General features: G+C 36.1%; 1 protein-coding gene across 6 annotated transcripts in view; it reads right to left on the reverse strand.

Annotated features, from left to right (window-relative positions):
• The window catches only part of Arhgef6 (Rac/Cdc42 guanine nucleotide exchange factor 6), a 113802-nt gene that overhangs the window by 25658 nt on the left and 65207 nt on the right, over window positions 1–22937 (reverse strand). For all 6 annotated transcript variants that reach the window (XM_071606677.1, XM_071606676.1, XM_027940163.2 and 3 more), the window contains 3 exons: window positions 21852–21946; window positions 17214–17309; window positions 15523–15645 (listed from right to left, as the gene is read on the reverse strand). In XM_071606677.1, the coding sequence (XP_071462778.1) occupies window positions 15523–15645; window positions 17214–17309; window positions 21852–21946 (314 nt within the window). The remainder of the gene's footprint in view (window positions 1–15522; window positions 15646–17213; window positions 17310–21851; window positions 21947–22937) is intronic.

The following is a 22937-nucleotide window of genomic DNA, read 5'->3' on the forward strand; positions in this document are numbered from 1 at the left end:
TTCGATCTTCAGCACCACGTTAAAAATAATAAGTAAAATAAAGATATAAAAATGTTTTTAATGAAAAAAATGATGTAGTTTGATCCCCAACACCATAAAAATCAATTTAAAAAGAAGAGAGAAGAAAGGCAGGAATGGGCGTCTTACTGAACACTAGATCACATTTGGGTGGTCCCATCAAACCATGGCTACTAAGTATTTTATTTCACAGTTTTGTCCCAGAAGCAGCTGAGAAGTAGAAAGTGCCCTGGGCTTAGAATCAGAAAACAGATTTGGTGACCCTGGGTGAGTTGCCTGAGCCTCAAATGACTCATTTGTAAAACCTACTTCCTAATAAAATTGTGCTGATTAAATCGGTGCGGTTTGTTAAGGCTACAATTTGATGCTAGGATCTTTACATGAATTCATTCTTGTTTAACATTCACAACAGTATTTCAACATAGGCATTATCTCCATTTTACAGATGAGAAACCTGAGAATCAGGAAGGGTGAGTAATAGCTATGATGGGGTCATAACCAGGTCTGAAGCTAAAGCTTCAGGTCATTCCATGTTACCACCCTGCCTGACTGCAGAAAAGGATTGTTTAAACTCTAGTCAATAGATGTATTATTATCTTTATTCCAAGACACCTTGCCAGAATCTGATCTTTAAAAATTACTAGTACCCATGATTCCCAAATTAAAATTCAATTGATATTTACTTTCCAACCAAGAGCATAAATCACATAGAGGTTTAAAAATTCATCACATGTAAAATATAATTAGGAAAATAACTCAGATTTGGAGAGTGCATTTGAGTAGAAATGTAATTTGAAGAAAATCACTATCCTAACTTCTTTTGAGTTAACAAGTCCTGTGTTTTCTTTCCATGACTAAATGACTGCTATATCTTCAACAGTCTACTCTAATTGATGAAAGAGTTATAGCAATTAAAAGAAAATGCTTATAGGTGTTTTATTATTACTTTCCATTCAACATACTAATTTCTGGGCTTACTAAATGTTATTAAACAATATATTTTTTTGGTACCAGGGATTGAACCCAGGGGCGTTTTACTACTGAGCCACAACCCCAGCCCTTTTTATTTATTTATTTTTTAAAATAAATTTTTTACTTGTAGAAGAACATAATATCTTTATTTATTTTTTTTAATGTGGTGCTGAGGATGGAATCCAGTGCCTCATATGTGCGAGACAAGTGTTCTACCAGTGAGCTAGGGCCCAGCCCTTTTTATTTTTTAAGACACAGTCTTGCTAAATTTCTTAGGGCTTTGCTAAATTGCTGGGGCTGGCCTTGAACTTGTGATCCTCCTGCCTCAGCATCTGGCACTGGGATTACGGGTACGTGCCACCACACCTAGCTTAACTAATTTTTAAAGTTTTCAGTATAATATGAGCTCAATATCTCAGATTAAAACAGAGGCTAATGGACAGACATGAAAATGTTGCTACTGCAAAAAAGAACAAAACTATTTTTATATGGCCACTGCCTATTATAAGCAGATCCTAAAAAGCACATTTTACTTAGCCAAATAAGCTTAGTACACAAATTAATATCATTATATGCAAATATGTATCATTATACTAAGAACAATCTGTCTTTAAAATGCAGTTTATAATTTTAAATGATCTGTTTGAAACAACAGTGGGTTAAGATTTAGTTTTCAAGCTTAACATGTTCTGTATATGTGCTGTGATAAAATAAAAGAAGTTCTCAATGTACAAATGATGTTTAAAACTCAACATGCATTTATCTAATAGAATACAGAGCAGATGGGGCTCTTTTATGTTCCTGGTTGGATAGGAAGGCAGGAGAAAACTATTCTACCTCATAACACTACAGAGCTTAACCATCTCATACAACAGTGTTTCTGTGGAATCTCTGTGTAGATTTTCAATTTGAAAGGTCATGACTCTCCCTAAAAGAGGGTTAAAGATTCCTGTTTCCCATCGCATTCCTTTCCCACAAGCCTGTCATGGGAATTTCTGTAGCCTGGACAGATTAGGTGAAGCAAGAGGAGTTGGAAGGCCCAACTTCTGGCCAGTGGAAAATCCCAGGTTTGCTACTCACACTGGACTGGGTGGATCCCTATTTTCCCTTTTTCATTTATCCAGACCCAAGAGTAAGCTGTCTGCTTCTTTCTTGTCCCAACTCATTTTGTTTGCAACCATTCTCTTTTTTCCTGGTTCCTCAAAGACAGTAGCAAAACAGAATTGAGGCTCAGAATTTTTCCTATGCTCCTTACCCCCCAAAGCAAATACAGAACTTTTGGGGGGTTTTCTGAAAGTCGTCATTGCTGGCAACAATGGTAAACAGAAGGTGAATAAAACTAACAAGAGGAAAAGTACACAGGGTGTTTGTGGTAGTTGCTTGCTACAACACAGACGGAAGTGAGATCCACATCTGTCTTAATGCCAACTCTTGTCCTCTCCTGGCTCTCTTGGAACCTTCTCCTCATGGAAAGAATGGATATTACACCACTACACTGAAGCACAGGAAAGAAGTGGGTATTTTTGTAAGGGAGAAGTTATTCCCAGGAAGGGACAGAAGCTACCTAAGTAAGTCAGCAGGGGAGAGATAGGGGAAATCCCCAAAGGCCTCACCCAGGGGATAACAAAAAGCTGGGGCAACCATACGAATATATGTAAATATGGGGATACACCAGGTTGGGGTCAATTACATGTCCAAATTTGGGCAACATGTTACTGCATTTTTATCCCAGCATCTGCATGCAATCAAATAATTTTAGGGTTGGATGTCTTGTCATCGTTGACTGTTGTGAACATTTCTGGTTTGAGATTGCCACCTACAGACCAAAAGAAAGAAGTTACCTGAGCATCAAAGACTCAGCAGAAGGAGGAACTCAAATCCACAGATGTCCCTATTTCAGCCAAAATATTCATCAAAAATAAAATTTTAATCTGAATTTTCTGTGAATTTCATCCAACTATGTTTTGCCTCTAATATGTCTTCATATATTTACAAGAGACTCATCGAAAATACCAGCAATTACATTAGAAGCATATCTAAGGAAAATCCCAAGTATTTAAGTTCAAATTTCATCCCTTGTATGTAAATGAATCAGAATGTAGGCATTTAGCTCTATGAAGACTTCAGTGAGTCTTCCATCATTTTCAGGGTGTATAATAAAATTCTCAAAAAACAACACTAATTAGGGGCTGGGGTTGTGGCTCAGTGGAAAAGATATTGTGTCCACCTAAAACTAAATTAAATATTTTTTTTAAAAAACAACACTAATTAAAATCAAGCAAACAGTATTGTGATTCTCAAAATAATTGAGAAATCTTTAAATCCATTGGGTAACAAATTTTAAATTATTAAAGTTGAAGGCATCTTTAGTTAAAAAATTAAATTATTAACATAGGTAAATGCAGAAAATATTATTTAGCACACAGGGCTACAACAGAAACTTCTCTGAAACACCACAGAGAATCTAGTCTTTAAAGGAAACCATTTCTTTCTGGTATTTATCCAGAGCTGTTCTCATATCAAAAGAAAAAGAACATGCACTCATATAAATAACTAACATGCCAGGGATCTCATATTTTATTGGTTAAACAATTTTCCCTTACACAAACAGGATATTTATATCTTCATCAAAGGGAGAAATGCCTCTGAATGACTTTTTCCTTATTGTATATATGAAGTAAAGTATGAAAACATTCCTGGAAATGAAAAAACCAAGTTCAGACTATGGTTCCCTCTGGTGAGAGAGGAGGAGCAGAATATATTAGAGAGTAAATATAGGACTTGAATTGCATTTGTAATTTGTTTCTAATGTTAAATGGTGGGCATGTACATTATATTGTCTATTATTTGTGTCTTGAAATATTTCTTGAAAGCCACTGGTAGCAGCAGGTAGAAGATAAATAAAGTCATATTGTGTGTGGTGTCAACTACCTCATATTGTGTACTACATACTTTGTATATATCACTTCATTTAATCCTCACATCAATCCTGCAAGGTTGATGTGAGGATTTATCCTCATTTTATAGTTGAGGAAACCAAAATGTAGAAGTTAAGTGAAATGCCTTCAGTAAAACAACTTTTAAGTGGTTGAATTTTGAACATACAATTTTGAGACAATACAAAAGCAGTAAAACTTTTAGGCTAAGATCAGGTAGGGGCACATGAAGACTTCAAAGGAAATGGGGAAGAAATCCCCTTTTAGGATGGTGGCATGAGCTGCTCATTAGACCCACTCTCCAGTGAAACTGGCATAAGTGGAAACAATAAAAAACAACCATTTAAATTGTCTAAAAATTATTCTAATGGCATATGACAGATGAAGAAACATTCATTTAAAAAATGTACTAAAACTCATGAACAACAGGAAAGTGTGGCATTTGAATCACAACCTGCTTCTTCCCAACTCATCTTGACAGACGCTCCATTCCAGGCAAATGTGGCCAAGAAAACAAGCCCTCTCCTTCCTCAGTTCTCAATCAATAGGCGTATTTCACCAAGCGGGGCAGACCACCAGCACATCTCATCCACTATAACTTTGGGTAAAATAGACTAAATTTATGGACAGTGTGGCTGAGAGGTAGAAAACTCCCTTTATCTAAGCTCCCACACATAGGGTTGAAGCTGTACCCTGGCAGGTTGAAAATAGTGGGGCCAAATCGCCCTCACCCCAGCTCACTTGAAGGAGGTTCCATGGCAGATGAGGAAAGCTGAGAACACCAGGAGACATCACCTGCCAAGTGTCCAGAGTAGTGACTCAGAGAAAAAGGTCATCTATAGGAACAGAGAGCTCTGAAGGTCTTCCCAAGGAATTGGTTTGATTTGAAAGGGTCTGAGGAGATTTAAGCCTAAGGGCTCTTGCAAAAACAATGGAGATTTTGGTAATAAGAAAATAAAAGAAATCTGGTGATTCCTTTAACTGAAGAGCAATAACCTGTACTTGTAGGCCAGCTAGGTCACCAGAAAGAACTAGGGAAAGAAAATAGGAATTGCTCAAAAGAAAAAAAAAAACTACTCCTCCTTGAATTTAATTAGATTAAATAGTGGGGCAATTTATGCCCCAGAGAATTGTCAAAAATATTGGAACCAATCAGTGGAGTTTAACAGTGGGCATGATACTAAATTGGTTTTAACAGAGACATTAGGGACAGAGGTGGTCAAAGAGAGTCCTTTTTATACTCCTGTCATTCCAAGAGACAGCATGCCTGTGCCCTCTGAGGAGTGACACCAGAGGCTGTACACTGTGGGGAAATGGACTTCACTAAAATAGTTCAGTCAAGTTACTAAACAAACAAATAAACAACCAACAACAACCAAAGCCCCAAAGAAGGGGTAGTGGAATCAGGATCTGGAGCTGTAAAACCTAAAATTACCTAAAATGTTTATTTTTCAACCCAAAAAAATGTGGTATGCAAAAAAAGAAAAAAAAAAAACAGGAATGTGTGACCCATACACTGGGGGAAAAATAAGAGCAACTGAATATCAGATTTAACAATGACTTCAAGTAGCCATTATAAATATGTTCAAAGAACTAAAGAAAACCATGTTTAAAGATATATGAGGGCAATGTGTCATCAAATAAAGAATACAAGTAAGGGCTGGGGATATACCTCAGTTGGTACAGTGCTTGCCTCACATGCCCAAGGCCCTGGGTTCAATCCCCAGCACCACAAAAAATAAATATAAGTAAAATTAAATTATGAAAAAGAACCAAATGGAAATTTGGGAGTTAAAAAGGACAATAACTGAAATTCAAAATTTCATTAGAGGGACTCAACAGAAGATCTGTGAATTGGCAGAAGAAAGTCAATGAATTAATGACAGATTGATAGAGACTATGCAATCTGGAAAAGAGAGAATAAAGAAAAATGGACAAAGCCTGAAAGAAATACGAAACATCTATTTTTTGGAGAGGGGTAGTTATTGCCGATTGAGTTCCAGGGCACTTTACCACTGAGCTACATTCCTGGCCTTTTAATTTTTATTTTATTTAACTTTGAGACAGTGTCTCACTAAATTGCTGAGGGCCTTCCTAAGTTGCCAAGGCTGCCCTCAAACTTGGAATCCTCCTGCCTCAGCCTTCTGAGTCACTGGATTACAGGTGGTATGCCACCACACCCAGATGAAATATGGGACATCTTTAAGCATGGGAGTACCAAAAGGAAAGAAGAGAGAAATTGGAGCCAAAAAATTTTCAAAGAAATAATGATGGAAAATTTCTCAAATTTGAGGAAAATATTTATGTATACATCTAAGAAGCTGAACGAATTCCAAATGGGGTAAAAACAAGAGATCCACACTCAGACAAATCATAGTGAACCTGCTTAAAGACAAAGACGAAGACAAAAATCTCAAAAGCAGCTAGAGATAAACTCATCAAGGAACCTGAATAATATTAACAGTTGATTTCTCATCAAAATCATGGAGGCCAAAGGGCAGTGGGCTGACATACTCAAAGTACTGAAAGAAACAAAACTCCCAACCAAGAATTCCGTATCCACTCAAACTATTTTTTTTTAAATTGAAGGTGAAATGAAAGCATTCTCAGACAAACAAAAACTGAGTTAATCCTTTGCTAGAAAATGCACCTTATAAGAAATATTGAAAGAAATTCTTCAGACTAAAAACAAAAAAATCCAAATGTAAATTTAAATCCACATATAAAAACAAAGTACCAGTAAATGGAATTATGCAATTATGAATGATAGTATAAATACATGCTTATTCACCTTCTCTTAACTGATATAAAAGCAATTGCACATAGCAAAATTATATTATACCTCTTCCATATCTGTTCTACAAGAAATGCTAAAGGAAGTTCTTGAAACTGAAACAGATGTTATTGAACAAAAAGAAAGAATGGGAAAACATAAAACTCATTAGTAAGAGTAACTATGTAGACAAATTCAGAATTCTCTAATATTGTTAACATGGTGCATAACCCATTCATATCTTTAGTATGAAGACCAAAAATCAAAACAAATAAAAATAATAATACATTGAATATGTTAAGAGGGGGCTGGGGTTGTGGCTCAGTGGTAGAGCACTTGCCTCGCACTTGTGAGGTACTGGGTTCGATCCTCAGTACCACATAAAAATAAATAAATAAAGATATAAAAAATATGTTAAGAGATAGGCAACACAGAAAGATGCAAAGTGAAACATCTAAAATTCAAAATGTAGAAAGGAATGGGATACAAGTGTAGAGTTTTAATAGTATATTTTTTCTCTTTCTTTTTTATTGGTGTTTCTGTTCTTATCTTTATGAGTTACTATCATTTTAAAATATCTTGTTACCATCAAAAGATGTTTTTGTAACTTTTGTGGTAACCACAAAGAAAAATCTAAAAGAGACAAACAAAAACAACAATCAAGGAACTGAATCACACCACTAGAGTAAATCATATAACCACAAAAAGTATAAGAGAAACTACAATAAAAATAGAAAACATGTTACAAAACCACTGTAGGAAGACCTTACCTGTCAAGAATCACCATAAATGTAAATAAATCAAATTCTCCAATTAAAAGACACAAAGAAACTGAATGGATTTTAAAAAATGAGAATCAATTCTATGTCACTTATGAGGAACTTACTTCATTGGTAAGGACACACAAACTCAAAATGAAGGTACGGAATAATATATTCCATGCAAATGGAAGAAAGCAGAAGTAGCCATGCTTACGTCAAATAAAACAGATTTCAAATCAAAAGCAGTAAAGAGATAAGGAAAATAATTATAAAGGGATAATTCATCAAGAAGAAATGATAATTCTAAATACTTATGACCCCAGTATCATAGCACTCAAATACATGAAGCAAATATTAATAAAACTAAAGGGACAGATCAAAAAAAACAAAACAAAAACAAAAACACAAGAGAGCCACATTTCAGCCTAGACCAAATGGACTTAGCATACATCTACAGAACATCCCATCCAACAGCTGTAGAATACACCTCTTCTCATTAGCACATGGAACATTCTCCAGGATAGATATGATAGGACACAAAACAATTCTCAACAAATTTGAAAGAACTGGTATCATACTGAACATGGAATAAAACTACAAATCAATAACAATAAAAAATTGGAAATTAAGCAACTTACTGGAACAACCAATGTATTAAGAAAAAAATTTAAGAAGTAAATTAAAAAGTTTCTTGAAACAAATGAAAATGGTGACACAATATAACAAAACCTATTAGATACAGCAAAGGTAGTACTTAGAGGGAACTTTTAGCAATCAATGCCTGTAACAAAAAAAAAAAAAAAAAAAAAGCAGAATGATCTCAAACAACCTATTCCTGCATCTCAAAGAACAAACCAATAATAAGTCATGAGATTGACTTTTCAAAAAGCCTTCCATCCAAGAAAAGCCTAGGACCAAACAATGGCACTTCTGAGTCCTACCAAACATTTAAGGAAGAACAAATACCAATTCTTCTTAAATTATTCCAAAAAACTGAAGAGGAAGGAGTTCTTCAAAACTCATATTACAAGACTGGCACTAACCTGATGCCAAAATTAGACAAGGATGCAAGAAAAAAATAAACCTACAGAGAAGTATCCATCACGAACACAGAAGCAAAAATCCTCAGCAAAATACTGTCAAACCAAATCCAACAGCGCATTAAAAAATTGTTCATCATGATCAAGTTGGATTTGTCCCAGTAGTACAAGGATGGTTCAACATATGGAAATCATAAGCACGATAAAACCACATCAATACAATGAAGGACAAGACCCATATGATCATCTCACTAGACTCAGAACAATACACTTTCATGATAAAAAACATCAACAAATTAGTCATATAACAAACATACATCAACATAATAAAGACCTTATATAATAAGCTGCCAAGCTAACATTATGCTAGGTAGAGAAGAGCTGAAAGCATTTAAGATCTGAAACAAAACAAGAATGCCTACTTGTCAACATTATTTTCAACTTAGTACTGCAAGTCCTAGCCAGAGAGATCAGGCAAGAGATAGAAAGGGCATTCAAACTGGAAAAGAGAAAGTCAAATTGTCGTTGCTTACAGATGACACGATAGTATATAGAAAACCCTGGACTTCACCAAAGAATTATTAGAATTAATAAACAAATTTTACCAAAGTTTCAGAATAAAAACTCAATGTATATCTGAAATAAAAATAAAAAAACATTTACATATTATATATTATAATAGTTACAAAAATAAAATACCTAGGAATAAATTTAAACAAATAAGCTAAAGATCTCTACAAAGAACATTCTTTCTATATTGCTGAACCAAATTGAAGAGGATACAAAAAAAATGGTATGACATCCCATGTTTATGGATTAGAAGTTAATTTTATTAAAACTATCCATACTATCCAAAGGAATACACAGCTTCACAGAACTAAAAAAAAAAAAAATCCTAAAATCTATATGAAACCACAATAAGCTCCAAATGGCCAAAGCAATCCTGAATAGAAAGAAGAAAGCCAGAGGTATTATACTACCTGACTCAAAAATATACTACAAGGCTATAGTCATCAAAATAACCTGTTATGAGCATAAAAAACAGACACATAAACCAATGGAATAAAATATAGAACCCAGAAGTAAACCCATGCATCTACAGCCAACTAATTTTTGATGAAGGTGCTGAGAACACAATTAGAGCTTTATTTAATAATTTTTTCAATAAATGATGCTGGAAATATTGGGTATCCACATGGAACAGAATGAAACTAGACCCTTATCTCTCAGCAATTACAAAAATCAACTCAAATCTGCTTCCAGACTTAAATGTAAGACCTGAAGCTATAGGATTACAAGAAAACAAAGCATATGGAAAATGCTTCAGGACATTGGAATGAGCAACAATTTGGGGGACAAGACTCCCAAGAGATGCATACACACCCACACCCCAAAATAAAAAGTGGATAAATGATATTGCAACACACTAAAAAGCACAGCAAATGAAACAATCATCCCAAGTAAAGAGACAAACTACAGGAGAAAATATTTTAAAACTATACATTTGGCTGAATTATAAGGAACTCAAAAACTCAATAGCAAAAGAAAAAAAATTACCTGACCTAAAAATGCACAAGACATCAAAATAGACATTTCTCAAAAAAAGACATATAAGGGGCTGGGGATGTGGCTCAGTGGTAGAGTGCTTGCCTAGCATGCATGAGGCACTGGGTTTGATCCTCAGCACTACATAAATGTAAAATAAAGATATTGTGTCCACCTAAAACTAAAAAATAAATATTTTTAAAAAAGAAGAAGACATACAAATGAGCAATAAATTTAAAAAATACTAATGTCACTAATCATCAGGAAATGTAAATCAAAATGACAATCAAGGCCAGGCATGGAGGTGCACACCTCTAATACCAGTGGCTTGGGAGGCTGAGGCAGGAAGATTCTGAGTTCAAAACCAGCTTCAACAAGTTAGTGAGGCCCTAAGAAACTTAGGAAGACTCTGTCTCAAAATCAAATATTTTTAAAAAGGACTGGGGATGTGGCTCAGTGGTTAAGACCCCTGGATTAAATCCCTGGTACCAAAAAAAAAAAAAAAAAAAGTCAATGAATTATCACATAAGAATGGTTCTTATCAAAATGACAGAAAATAACAATTTTTGGCAAGGATATATAGAAAAGGGAACCCTAATACACTGTTGGAGGGAAAAGAAATTCGTACAATCATTAAAGAAAACAGTATGGAGGTTCCTCAAAAAATTAGAAATAGAATTACCATATGATCCTACAAACCTGATACTGGATATTTATCCAAATGATATTAAATCAGTATGTCAAAGAAACATCTGCACTTCCATATTTGTTGCAGCATTGTTCATTAATGTCCAAGACATAGAAACAATCTAATGGTCCATCAACCAATGAATGGTTAAAAAAAATGTGGTATGGTATACATAATGGAATACTATTCTGTTGAGAGCCACAGCCGAAAGGGGCCTCGGCAAACTTCCAGCTGCCGGCAAACTTCCAGCTGCCGGCAAACTTCCAGCTGCCGGCAAACTTCCAGCTGCCAGCAAACTTCCAGCTGCCAGCTGATGATTGGCTCAGAGCGGCCCCAGCAAACTTCTAGCTGCCAACTGATTGGCTCCTCTGCGGTGATGCTCATTGGGCTGTTTCCCCGCCCTATCAGACCACAGAGCTGCTCATTGGGGGACTTTTTTGGCTCCGCCCACGCGACCCAGCCAATCGGCCTCAAGAGCAGGAGGAGTGGGGGAGGTTGAGAGGCTTGTGGGAAGCTGGTGGTGGCAGTTGGGCTCTGAGGGTTTTTCCTGAGGAGCTGTGTGGTGTGGTGTGTGTGTTCTAAAAATAAAGTTCGTTTCTTTTGACAAGTGTCTCCTGAATTGTGCCCATCCAGACTGCGGCACTATTCAACCATTAAAAAACAACAAAATAATGTCATTTGTGTCCATGTGGATGGACCTTGAGTTAATTATATTAAGTGAAAGAAGCTAGGCACAGAAAAACAAGTACTACATGATCTCACTCATATGTGGAATCTAAACAGTTGAATTCACAGAAGCTTAGAATGGTGGTTACTTGAGGCTGGAGAGAGTACAGGGAAGGGAAGGACAGAAAAACACTGATCAATGGGTACAAAATTATAGATAGGAGCAAGAAGTTCTGGTGTGCTATTGCACAGTAGGGGACTATAGATAACGACAATAATAATAATAATAATAATAATAATAATAATAACAACAACAACAACACATTTTAAAAAGCTAGAGGATTTTGATGGGCTTTCATCATAAAGAAATGATAACTGTAGCCAGGCATGGTGTTGCATACCTATAATCTCAGTGATTCAGGAGGCTGAGGCAGAAGGATTGCAAGTTCAAGGCCAGCCTCAGCAACTTAGTGAGAACCTGTCTCAAATTAAAAATGTTGGGGATGTAGCTCAGTGGTAAAGCACCCTGGGTTCAATCCCAGTACCGAGAGAGAGAGAGAGAGAGAGAGAGAGAGAGAGAGAGAGATAACTGTTTGACTAAATAAATATGTATAACTTGATTTAAACATTAGATGATACATACATTTATTAAAACTTCATATGATACCCATTAATATGTATGAAAAGATAAAAATAAAATATAAGATAAAAATAGGTAAAGGCTCTGAATAGACATTTTGCAAAAAATATGTACAAATTCTTAATAAATACATGAAAAACTCTCAATTAGTCATTAGAAAAATTCAAATCAATGCCACAATGAGAAACCTACTTCACTGTCACTAATAAGAGTGATAATCAGAAAGACTGAGAATAGCAAATGTTGGTGAGGGCATGGAGAAAAGTGGAACGCTCATATACTGCTGGTGGGAAACCAAATTGATATAGCCCCTTTAGAAACAGTCTGTTAGTCCATAAATTTGCTTCTACACTGTAATTTAATGAATTTAAGTACATTTGTTTTATATATAAAAACTATAGTGTTTTAAATATGAGAACCTTATTGTCTAAAATATTAAAAAGAAAATAATTGTGAATTGATGTATACATGTGATGCCCATGTAATCACTGCTTTGGAAACATGTTCACAGTATACCATTTCATGGGTAAAAAGAAGCAGATCAGAAACAAACAAAAAATAAAACAGTCTGATAGTTTCTCTGAAGGTGAAACAGAGTTTCTACATGATCCACCAGTTTAACTCCTAGGTATTTATCCAAGAGAAACAAAAACATGCCCACACAAACACTTATACATGAAGGTTCAAAACTGCACTATTCACAATCCAGCATTATTTACTAGTGGATGGAAGAATATGGTAGCCACACAATAGAATAGTATTTATTGATTTAAAACTGAAGTACTGATTCATACTACAATGTGAATGAACCTTGGAAACATGCTAAGTGAAAGAAGACAGACATAACAGTCCATACTTTTTATGATTCTACATAAATGTCCAACATAAGGAAATCCATAATGACATAAAGTATTTTAATGTGGCTACCTTGGGCTGGTAGGGTTGGGGAAAATGGGAAGGGACTGTTAGTGGTATAGGTTTCCTTAGGAAGTGAATCAAACAAAAAATATTCTAAAACTGATTCTGGGGATAGTTACACATGTCTATGAATATACTAAAAATCAACTCACTGTACACTTGAAAGGGATGATGTCAATCTCATTCCACCAACTTTCCTGCCCCTGCCCCCCTCCCCACTTCTCCCTCCCCTTTGCCCAATCACAGTTCCTCCATTTTGAAGTGTAAGATTTGTGAATTAGTTTTCAATGAACTGGTAGTAGGAACCTGGTGCTCATTTTAATTCTCTAAATTTGATTTTAGATTATTCTTTGTAGATAACATCTTTTTAAAAAGCATTTTTAGGGCTGGGGATGTGGCTCAAGTGGTAGCACGCTCGCCTGGCATGCGTGCGGCCTGGATTCGATCCTCAGCACCACATACAAACAAAGATGTTGTGTCCGCCGAAAACTAAAAAATAAATATTGAAAAATTCTCTCTCCCTCCTCTCCTCTCCCCTCCCCTCCCCTCCCCTCCCCTCCCCTCCCCTCCCCTCCTCTCCTCTCCTCTCCCTCTCTCTCCTCTCTCTCTCTCTCAAAAAAAAAGCATTTTGGGGGAGTCTGACAAACCCAGATTCTGGTTCAACCACTTAACAACTATGAATTCTTGGGCAGATTGCTTAACCTAAGCCTTCCAATGTCTTATTTGTAAAGCAGAGATGGTAATAATAGTAACTCCCTGGTAGGCTTTTGTATCATGTGCCTGGCACATTGCCAGTACTGTTATTAGCTAATGTTACTTCTAAGCATTTGAACCACTTGCCTTAAAAACAAAAATCCATGCCTCTCTTGCTTTAAAATCCAACTTCCATGTTTGCTATTTCAAAAGTGTTTATAACTTTGTTCAGGGGAGAAAATTGACCTTCTGCTAGGACCTACTGGATTCAAATCTAAAAATGTCCTTAAATAACAGCTCTATAATACAACTGAAGCTCTAAACAAACCAAGGCAAAAACCAAAATTTCTGTCACTTCTGAGGGTTGGTGTTAACTAATTTTATCACCTGATTTGGGGAGTTTAAATCTAGGCCAGATTAAGAGAAACTTATTCTTTCAGTGTCTAGTAGTCTCCAGAATCTGTGTCTGCTCTGAATCTAGTCCCAGAGTTAAAGTCAAAAGAGCCCCTGAGGGGCTGGGGCTCTGGCTCAGTGGTAGAGCACCCACTTCGCACATGTGAGGGCCTGGGTTTGATCTTCAGCACAACATAAAAATAAATAAAGATATTGTGTCCAAATACAACTAAAAAAAAAAAAAAAAAAAAAAAAAGCCCCTGAGCATGGGTCTTGCTATTGTCCCACTTGGATTTCTAACATACGACATCAAAAGGCAAGCTGCACCTTTGAGCCTCTCATACAGTTTTCTGGTCCAGATGAATGTGTCAGCGAATGTGTCAGGGATGTGTAGTCTGAAGCTAAGGAAAGGTAGGAGAGTTGTGGCATTCATCCTGGTCCCTTCGAAAGACTTTTATTCTTCTTTATTTTTTTTAATGTGGTGCTGGGGATTGAACCCAGGCCTTCTGCATGAGAGGCAAGCATTCTACCAACTGAGCTATATCCCCAGCCCAAGACCCTTATTCTATTTTTTTTCAAATATTTTTTAGTTGTAGATGGACACAATACCTTTATTTTATTTATTTTTATGTGGTGCTGAGAATTGAACCCAGTACCTCACATGTACCAGGCAAGTGCTCCACCACTGAACCACAACCCCAGCCCCCAAAACCCTTATTCTTTTTTTTTAATATTTATTTTTTAGGTGTAGATGGACACAACACAATACCTTTATTTTTATGTGGTGCTGAGGATCGAACCCGGGCCCCACCCGTGCTAGGCGAGCACTCTACTGCTGAGCCAGAATCCCAGCCCCAAGACCCTTATTCTTAAAGGAGACACTATTTTATTGTTCTTCATGAACCTGAAACAATTTATATTTGTGTAAATTATCATTGGAACCCTTTGTTAAAGGTCGTGGCACACAGCTCGCACAAGTGTTGGTCTTCTTTCACCATTCCTTACCAATACCTGTTTCGAGAAGTGACTTCCTCTACCCACAAAATATTCAATAAACATTGAATAATAATATAATAATACTCCAATAAAACATTCATCGAGCGGGGAAGGCTAAGTTCATGCCACATTACCAAACTCTCCCAGATCCTTTTAATTACGCTTTTGGAATACTATGTGTTCACAATGTTTTATTTAATACCTGTATTTCCCTCAAGAATCTATGTTCCACAAGGGAAGGGTTCTTCTATTCTTTGTTCACTACTAAATTCCCATCAGATAGTACAAGGCCTTACACATAGTAGGTGCTCAATAAAGTATGTGTTGGATTAATGACCAACTCATGTAACAATGAAGTAATTCCTGGAATCAAGAACATGGATAACCAAGAGTTCAACTGAGGCCTTGGATTTCCAAATGAGGCAGTCCTAAGAAAGGATCTTATTACAAAACAACATAGTTGGGAAAATATTAGCAATTTACCTGTGCTGGGTAAGCACGTTTACAGCTGAAGGATGATTTGCACAATAAGCCAGATACATAGATTTAAAATGAGGCATGAGATTCAGCAGACAACCTCCTACTTTGTGTTGATTTTCTGGAAATCTGTAAGAGAAACAGGTGAAATGCAGAATGTAAAATAGGAAACAGAAGGTGAAAGATGGTTCCAGTTAAACTTGGCAGCATGTAAACCTTTTGACTGTTTTGCCATGGATAAAAATGAAACTGTATTAAAACCATTTTATCCATGAAATATAGGCTTTTTTGAGCACTGCTTTAAACTCTAACCACCAAATACAGCTATAACACATATGTCAGATGCTTACCTAGAATTAGTAGGTAGGGTTGTTTGTTTATTTCTAAGATGCTTATATTCAAATTTAGCTTTTTTTATTTTTTTATTGGTTGTTCAAAACATTACAAAGCTCATGATATATTATCTTTCATACATTTGTCAAATTTAGCTTGACACATTAAAAATACTCTTGACTGGTTTATATGAAGTACAGACAAAACTAATCAAATCCAAAAGTTACACACCACAAAAGAATATGATATAGTCCTTTTGGCCTGGTGGTTGCTAGGCAGGGTGGCCTCAAGATTTTTTTAATTTTAAAAATTAAAAGTCATCCCTTTTGTTTGTAGAAAACTCAGAGGAGCACGAGAAAGAAAAACTTACTCAAAATCACACCCTTCAATTATATCTACTATAATAATTTTGGCATATTCCATGGGCTTTTATTTCTACGTGTTTCTCCATAGAACAGCAAACAAAGATCATGAATCTAGTTTGCAAAACTGCCCTTCTCAGTAAACATCTTTCCATATCAAATATCTAGATCTCTACTGGCATTTGAAGTGGCTCCTCAGGTCTCTGTAGTTTAAGATCTTTCCATCTTTCTCCCTGGACAGCCCTCCGGGTCCCATAAAACCAAAGAAACAGGCAACTACCCCCATTTTCTTTATAGAGATGAAAGTTACCCATATCTCCAAGATACGCTATTTAGAAAATTAATCTTGCAACAGAAATACATTGCACAATGACTAGGACTGTTAACTTTGTAGTACAAAGTTGAATGCCTCAGCAACCAGCCATCAAATTATTTTGTAGTTCATATAAAGATATACTTTTCCTTCCCTCACTTTTATGTGTTTGAACACCTAATATAATAGACACAATTCTAGGAATGAGTAAAAGAGAAGAAAATGGTCTGGAGGTGTAGCTCAGTAGTAGAGAGCATGTTTAGCATGCACAAGACCCTGGGTTCAATTCCCATGAGAGAAAACAAATATGTGAAATAGAATAATCTGAATGCCATTTCCATGTAATTTGCAATGTACCAAAGAAAATATTTAATCAGAGTCAAAGGTGTCATCCATGGTCAATTAAAGAACTGATGTATCTCTTAAAGTGACCAGAAGTAGTAAATTGATATGATTTTAAATTAAAGTAAGAAATAATTTACCAAATGTACAGCCCTGATATACATCTAGTGCTTTGACACTGCAAACAACACCACCTAGTGCATCTTCTCTGTATTGTTATTTTGTTCTGGGACAATGTATCAAAACTAAAGCAAATGGATAAATATAAAGCACCCTTATGTAAGGCAACAGATAAGACAAGAACAACTCAATGTTGCTGGCCATCCTAACAAATATGCCACACTTACTTTGAACATTCTTCCAAGGCTTGACAGAGTGTTTGTTGAAATGTACATACTTCCTCGAAGTTTCCTAGTAAAGATGTAAACTCCACAGAACTCAGACTGAAAAAAAAAAATAATGCACGGAGTTTCAGTTAACAGAATTGAAGGATGCTGTTACATTATCTATAGTCTAGTTAGCAGAGGGATTGCTAATGTCTGGCAAATATGAAGGTAGCAATCCCTGTATTTTAACTGTTGCTTCTTAATTTACACCAACTCTTGGTCTTGGGCAACTTTTTAAGTTTCTTTCTTTGGTCTCCCTTTCCTATGTTAACAATTCTAAACAAAATGAGTGGTAATACGGTGGCATTTCGGTAGTTTATAAACACATGAGGAAAATCAATAACAAGTGTATAAAAACCTAAGTAATCTAAATAGATAAAATATACATCAGGGCTAGGAATAAGTGTAAAAACTTTTGTGTACCTTCTCCTGGGAAAACCAGAAAAGCAATTGAAAGACATATGCTCAAATAATGCACAGAAGAAAAAAAAAAACAGAAAAATCATCTTTCTCCTGAACTAAAATGCTCATAAATCAACTAAAAGAAATCTTTATGAAAGAAAGTAAGAGGAAGAGAATAGTACTGATGTTTATTTCTTCATTTTTGTAATGGAGTAGAATCAAATAAAAGCAAATTGAATAATTTTACCTAGGGCCTCTCTATGAAGAATGTTCTTGTCCAGTTTTCCCTTACTGTTTGGAAGCTTTTAACAAATAAGAACTCATTTTAACAACCTTATAATAACTGTATGGGGTAGGTACTACTGCTGTATCTATTTTACAGGTTAGACAACCCAGACCCAGAGAGGTTAAGCACACCAACCAAAGTCACAAAGCCAATGAATTGCAAAGACAGAAATTGAAACAAAACATCCTATCTCCAGATTCCATGCTCCCAACCACTTCTAAAGAGAAAATTTTCCAAAGATTTACTTAACAGATTAGTGTTTGCCGCTTGTTCTTTCTCCTTAAGAATAAAATGATCCTTGGAAAGTATTTCCAAGAGAATATTTTTGCTAATAAAAAATGGGAAGACCCAGACAAACATCTCCAGTAACCCCTAGAGTGTAAAAGCTTCCAGTTCTTCTGCTATAATGCCCTCTTGAACAACAAGCTGGAAAACCCCAGTGATGGGTGATAAAAGCGAAACTGCTAGCGGCCAGCTTCTCTGCTTGCTGCTCTTTGTAGCAGCAAAGGCCCGAATCAGGAGCTTACTTAAGCCTGACAGGGGGCTTCTCTGGCACCTTCAGGATCAGACAATAAACACTCTAATTTTCTGAGATCACTCTGGGATCGACCAGATAGACAGAACTAATGGAAACTGACTACAACTACATACCGAATATATTTAGGAACAATGCAGGTCTGACTCAGGTCTCTCACCTCCCCTGCCCTGGCTCTTGGCCTATCTTTTCCTCTCACTGTGTCTTGATTGCTAATCAGTCTCTTCCTCATTTGAAATACTACCCCCTCCCCTCCCAGGTTTACCACTTAAATTCCTCTATCCTCTGCTTGTCACCTCCAGAAAACAAAGAGCATATTTCACCTGGTGTCAAGAGACATGGTGGATCCAGTCGGGTCTCTTACTGTCTGCGTACAGACAAGGCAGGAAACCTCTCTGAGCTTCAGTCTCTCTTTTTAAGTCTGTGCAATGGAGATAGTAATTTTCTCCCAGGGCACTGGACCCTGAGGTGCCATCTAACTCTAAGAACTATGATTCATATCAAACTTCATAGTTCGCATAGCAATAACAGCCCAGAACAATGTTGCTGATCATGTTCAAACTCTTCCCACAAGAGAATACACAATCCTTTCATACTGAAGAAAGATTCCTATAATGCCATGAGAATAAGCCAGAAATTCAGCAAGACAAACCTGAACAAACATAATTTTTAAAAAGGAAGACAAATAGCGAAAAACTCATTTAAGTTGATAGTAGGCCACTGTCTAGCAAAAGTAAGCAAGTTCAAGGTCTAGTCAAGGAAACTTAGCAAGATCCTGCCTCAAAATAAAAAAAAAACATAAAGGAGCAGCCCTGGGTTCAATCCCCAGTACAAAAATAAATAAATAAATAAAAGTCAGTTCCTATGGAGATTAAAGGGGAGACTTTTGTCCTTCATTCCTTGGATTGATTGCTAAATTTTCTATTTGATTTATGTATCACGATCTCTAGTGATATATAATCAATTAAAATAATACAAGTAAAGCAGTTAGCCCCTGTATGTTAAATATGCTATGCCTACAAGCATAAAAAATTAAATGGACAAGAGACATACAATCAATCAACAAGTACATGAAAAAATGCTCACCATCTCTAGCAGTCAGAGAAATGCAAATCAAAACCACCCTAAGATACCATCTCACTCCAGTAAGATTGACAGCCATTATGAAGTCAAACAACAACAAGTGCTGGCGAGGATGTGGGGAAAAGGGTACACTTGTACATTGCTGGTGGGACTGCAAATTGGTGCAGCCAATTTGGAAAGCAGTATGGAGATGTCTTGGAAAGCTGGGAATGGAGCCACCATTTGACCCAGCTATTCCCCTTCTTGGTCTATTCCCTAAAGACCTAAAAAGAGCATGCTACAGGGACACTGCTACATCGATGTTCATAGCAGCTCAATTCACAATAGCAAGACTGTGGAACCAACCCAGATGCCCTTCAATAGACGAATGGATTAAAAAAATGTGGCATTTATACACAATGGAGTATTACTCTGCATTAAAAAATGACAAAATCATAGAATTTGCAGGGAAATGGATGGCACTAGAGCAGATTATGCTAAGTGAAGCTAGCCAATCCCTAAAAAGCAAATGCAAAATGTCTTCTTTGATATAAGGAGAGTAACTAAGAACAGAGTAGGGACGAAGAGCATGAGAAGAAGATTAACATTAAACAGAGATGAGAGGTGGGAGGGAAAGGGAGAGAAAAAGGAAATTGCATGGAAATGGAAGGAGACCCTCAGGGTTATACAAAAGAACATACAAGAGGAAATGAGGGGAGAGGGAAAAATAATACAAGGGGGAGAAATGAAGGTCAGTAGAGGGGGTAGAGAGAGAAGAGGGGTGGGGAGGGGAGGGGAGGGGGGATAGTAGAGGATAGGAAATGTAGCAGAATACAACAGACACTAGTATGGCAATATGTAAATCAATGGATGTGTAATTGATGTGATTCTGCAATCTGTATATGGGCTAAAAATGGGAGTTCATAACCCACTTGAAGAAAAGTGTGAAAGATGATATATCAAGAACTATGTAATGTTTTGAACAACCAACAATAAAAAAAAAAAAAAAGAAAAAAAAAAAAAAACAAACTAAGTTTTCATTTCAGGCCTTTGACAATCACTTTAAATTTCTAACACCAAAATAAAGTTCAAACATTTTTGTTTTAAAGAACAAGGGCAGCAGAATAAAATAGACACTAGTATTGCTGTATGTATATACATGTCTGTATAACCAATGTGATTCTGCAATCTGTACACTCAGAAAAATGAGAAACTATACCCCATTTGACTCAAATGTATGATATGTCAAGATCATTGTATTGTCATGAGAAAGTAATAAAAAAATAAAAAATAAACATTTTGATATCTCATTATCATTCACATTTGCTCAGCGAAAGACTGTCTTGAATTGTTGTTATGAATATCTATAAAATGCTACATGCATTCCACTCTCACAGCATGGCAAAGAAGTTCTGTCCTGGCAAGGAAATACCAAATGTGCACGAGAATTTCCAGTTTATGTGCTTTCTCAATAAAAGCACCAGCAAGTCCTTAGTAATGGTAAATAAGACATGCCACTTTTAAAATGTACTAGATACATGGAAGATTTTTTTAAAAAGTTCATCTAATAGATGCAGAGAGTGAAATAATGGTTACCAGAACCTGGGAAGGGTGTGAGGAAGGAGGAAGGGAAGAGGATGTTTAACAGGTGCAACTAGATAAGAGGAATGACTTCTAATATTCTATAGCACCATAGGGTAACATGGTTGATACCAATTAATTGTATATTTAAAAATAATTAGTAGAGAGGCTTTTGAAGATTCCCAACACAAAGAAAACATATTTAGGGTGCTGGATACACCAATCTGCTGTATCTGATCATTACACATATGTATTAAAACTTCATACTGGGCTGGGGCTGTAGCTCAGTGGTAGAGCAGTTGCCTACCACATGTGAGGCACTGAGTTCAATCCTCAGCACCACATAAAAATAAAAATAAAGATATTGTGTCCATCTATAACTAAAAATTTTTTAAAAAACTTTATACTGTATCACATAAATATGTGCAATTAGTATTTCTTGATTACGTTTTGAAAAAAACTTAAATAAGGAAAGACACAAAAATGTACAAAATAAAAAATTGTAACAGGAGAAATTCATGTCTACTCCTTCCTTCCACAGAAAGCAAGCCAAGCTCTCCCAGAGCAACATCTTGCATAATTTCTGTTGCCCTGACCATGTTCTTGGCAACCTGTGATCTGTGGAAATTCTTCTAAAGGGCAAAATCAATTATTCAGTGACATAAGAGTAATGACTCCATATGCTGACATTATCTTTCTTTATTTAGCAAGGAGTTTCAAAGGAAAAACTTACTTGTTATTGGATTGCAAGGGTCTCAAGTAAGTAACAAGAAGAGACTGAAGTTCTTTAGCATATTCTCTTTCAGTGTCCAAGATGTTCTGTAACACCTATGGAGAAAAAAAGGTTAAGGTATTATAATTGTCAAGAGAGTCCAAGGTATAATATAGCTTTAGATATTTTAACCAAATTACTAGCAAAATAAAGGCCTTATTTATTTAGGTTGGCACTATAAATAAGGAGCACAGAATCTGAATGCACTTTATTTTGATCTAGCAAGGTATTCTAATAATTGGCAACTGGTTACATTGCATAACTCATACAAACACAATTTTTCAGAGTCACCCATATCTGGAGGAGCTTTTCCATTTACATGTTCAAAATACTTTCATGTGTGTTGAATAATTTGATTCTCAGGAAAGGGCTCAGTTAGTTAACAAAGGATTATTATCCCCATTTTATGGATGAGAAAATTGAGACCGACTACCTTAAGATGTAGAGATTCAATGCCAAGATAATTTAAGGATAACTGTAGGTCAAGCATCACAAAATATTGGAAAGGGTATATAGTTCAGTGGCAGAGCACCTGCCTTGCATATGTGGTGCCCTGGAATCCATCCTCAGCACCCCCCCACACACACACACCTAAAAAAAGTCACCTTTTTTTTTTTTTTGGTACCAGAGTTTAAACCCAGGGACACTTAACCACTGAGCTACATCGACATCCCCAGCCCTATTTTGTATTCTATTTAGATTCAGGGTCTTACTGAGTTGCTTAGGGCCTAAATCGCTGGCTTTAAACTTGCAATCCTGCTGCCTCAGCCTCCCAAGCCACTGGGATTACTGACATGTGTCATGGCACCTGGCTTGAAAGTATTTTTTATTGAAAATAATTTTAGTAATATCATCTGTACTGAACATATATAAACTTTTTTTCTTTTCAGTAAATAATATAGTATGACAACTATTTACATAGCATTCACATTTTATTACGTATTATAAGTAGTTAGAAACTATTTAAAGTATACAGGAGGATGTACACTATTATATGCAAATACTATGTGTGCCCTTTTATATAAGGAACACAGCATTCACAGATTT

The sequence above is a fragment of the Marmota flaviventris genome, chromosome X (genome assembly GCF_047511675.1).
Source record: "Marmota flaviventris isolate mMarFla1 chromosome X, mMarFla1.hap1, whole genome shotgun sequence".
NCBI classification, from domain to species: Eukaryota; Metazoa; Chordata; class Mammalia; order Rodentia; family Sciuridae; genus Marmota; species Marmota flaviventris.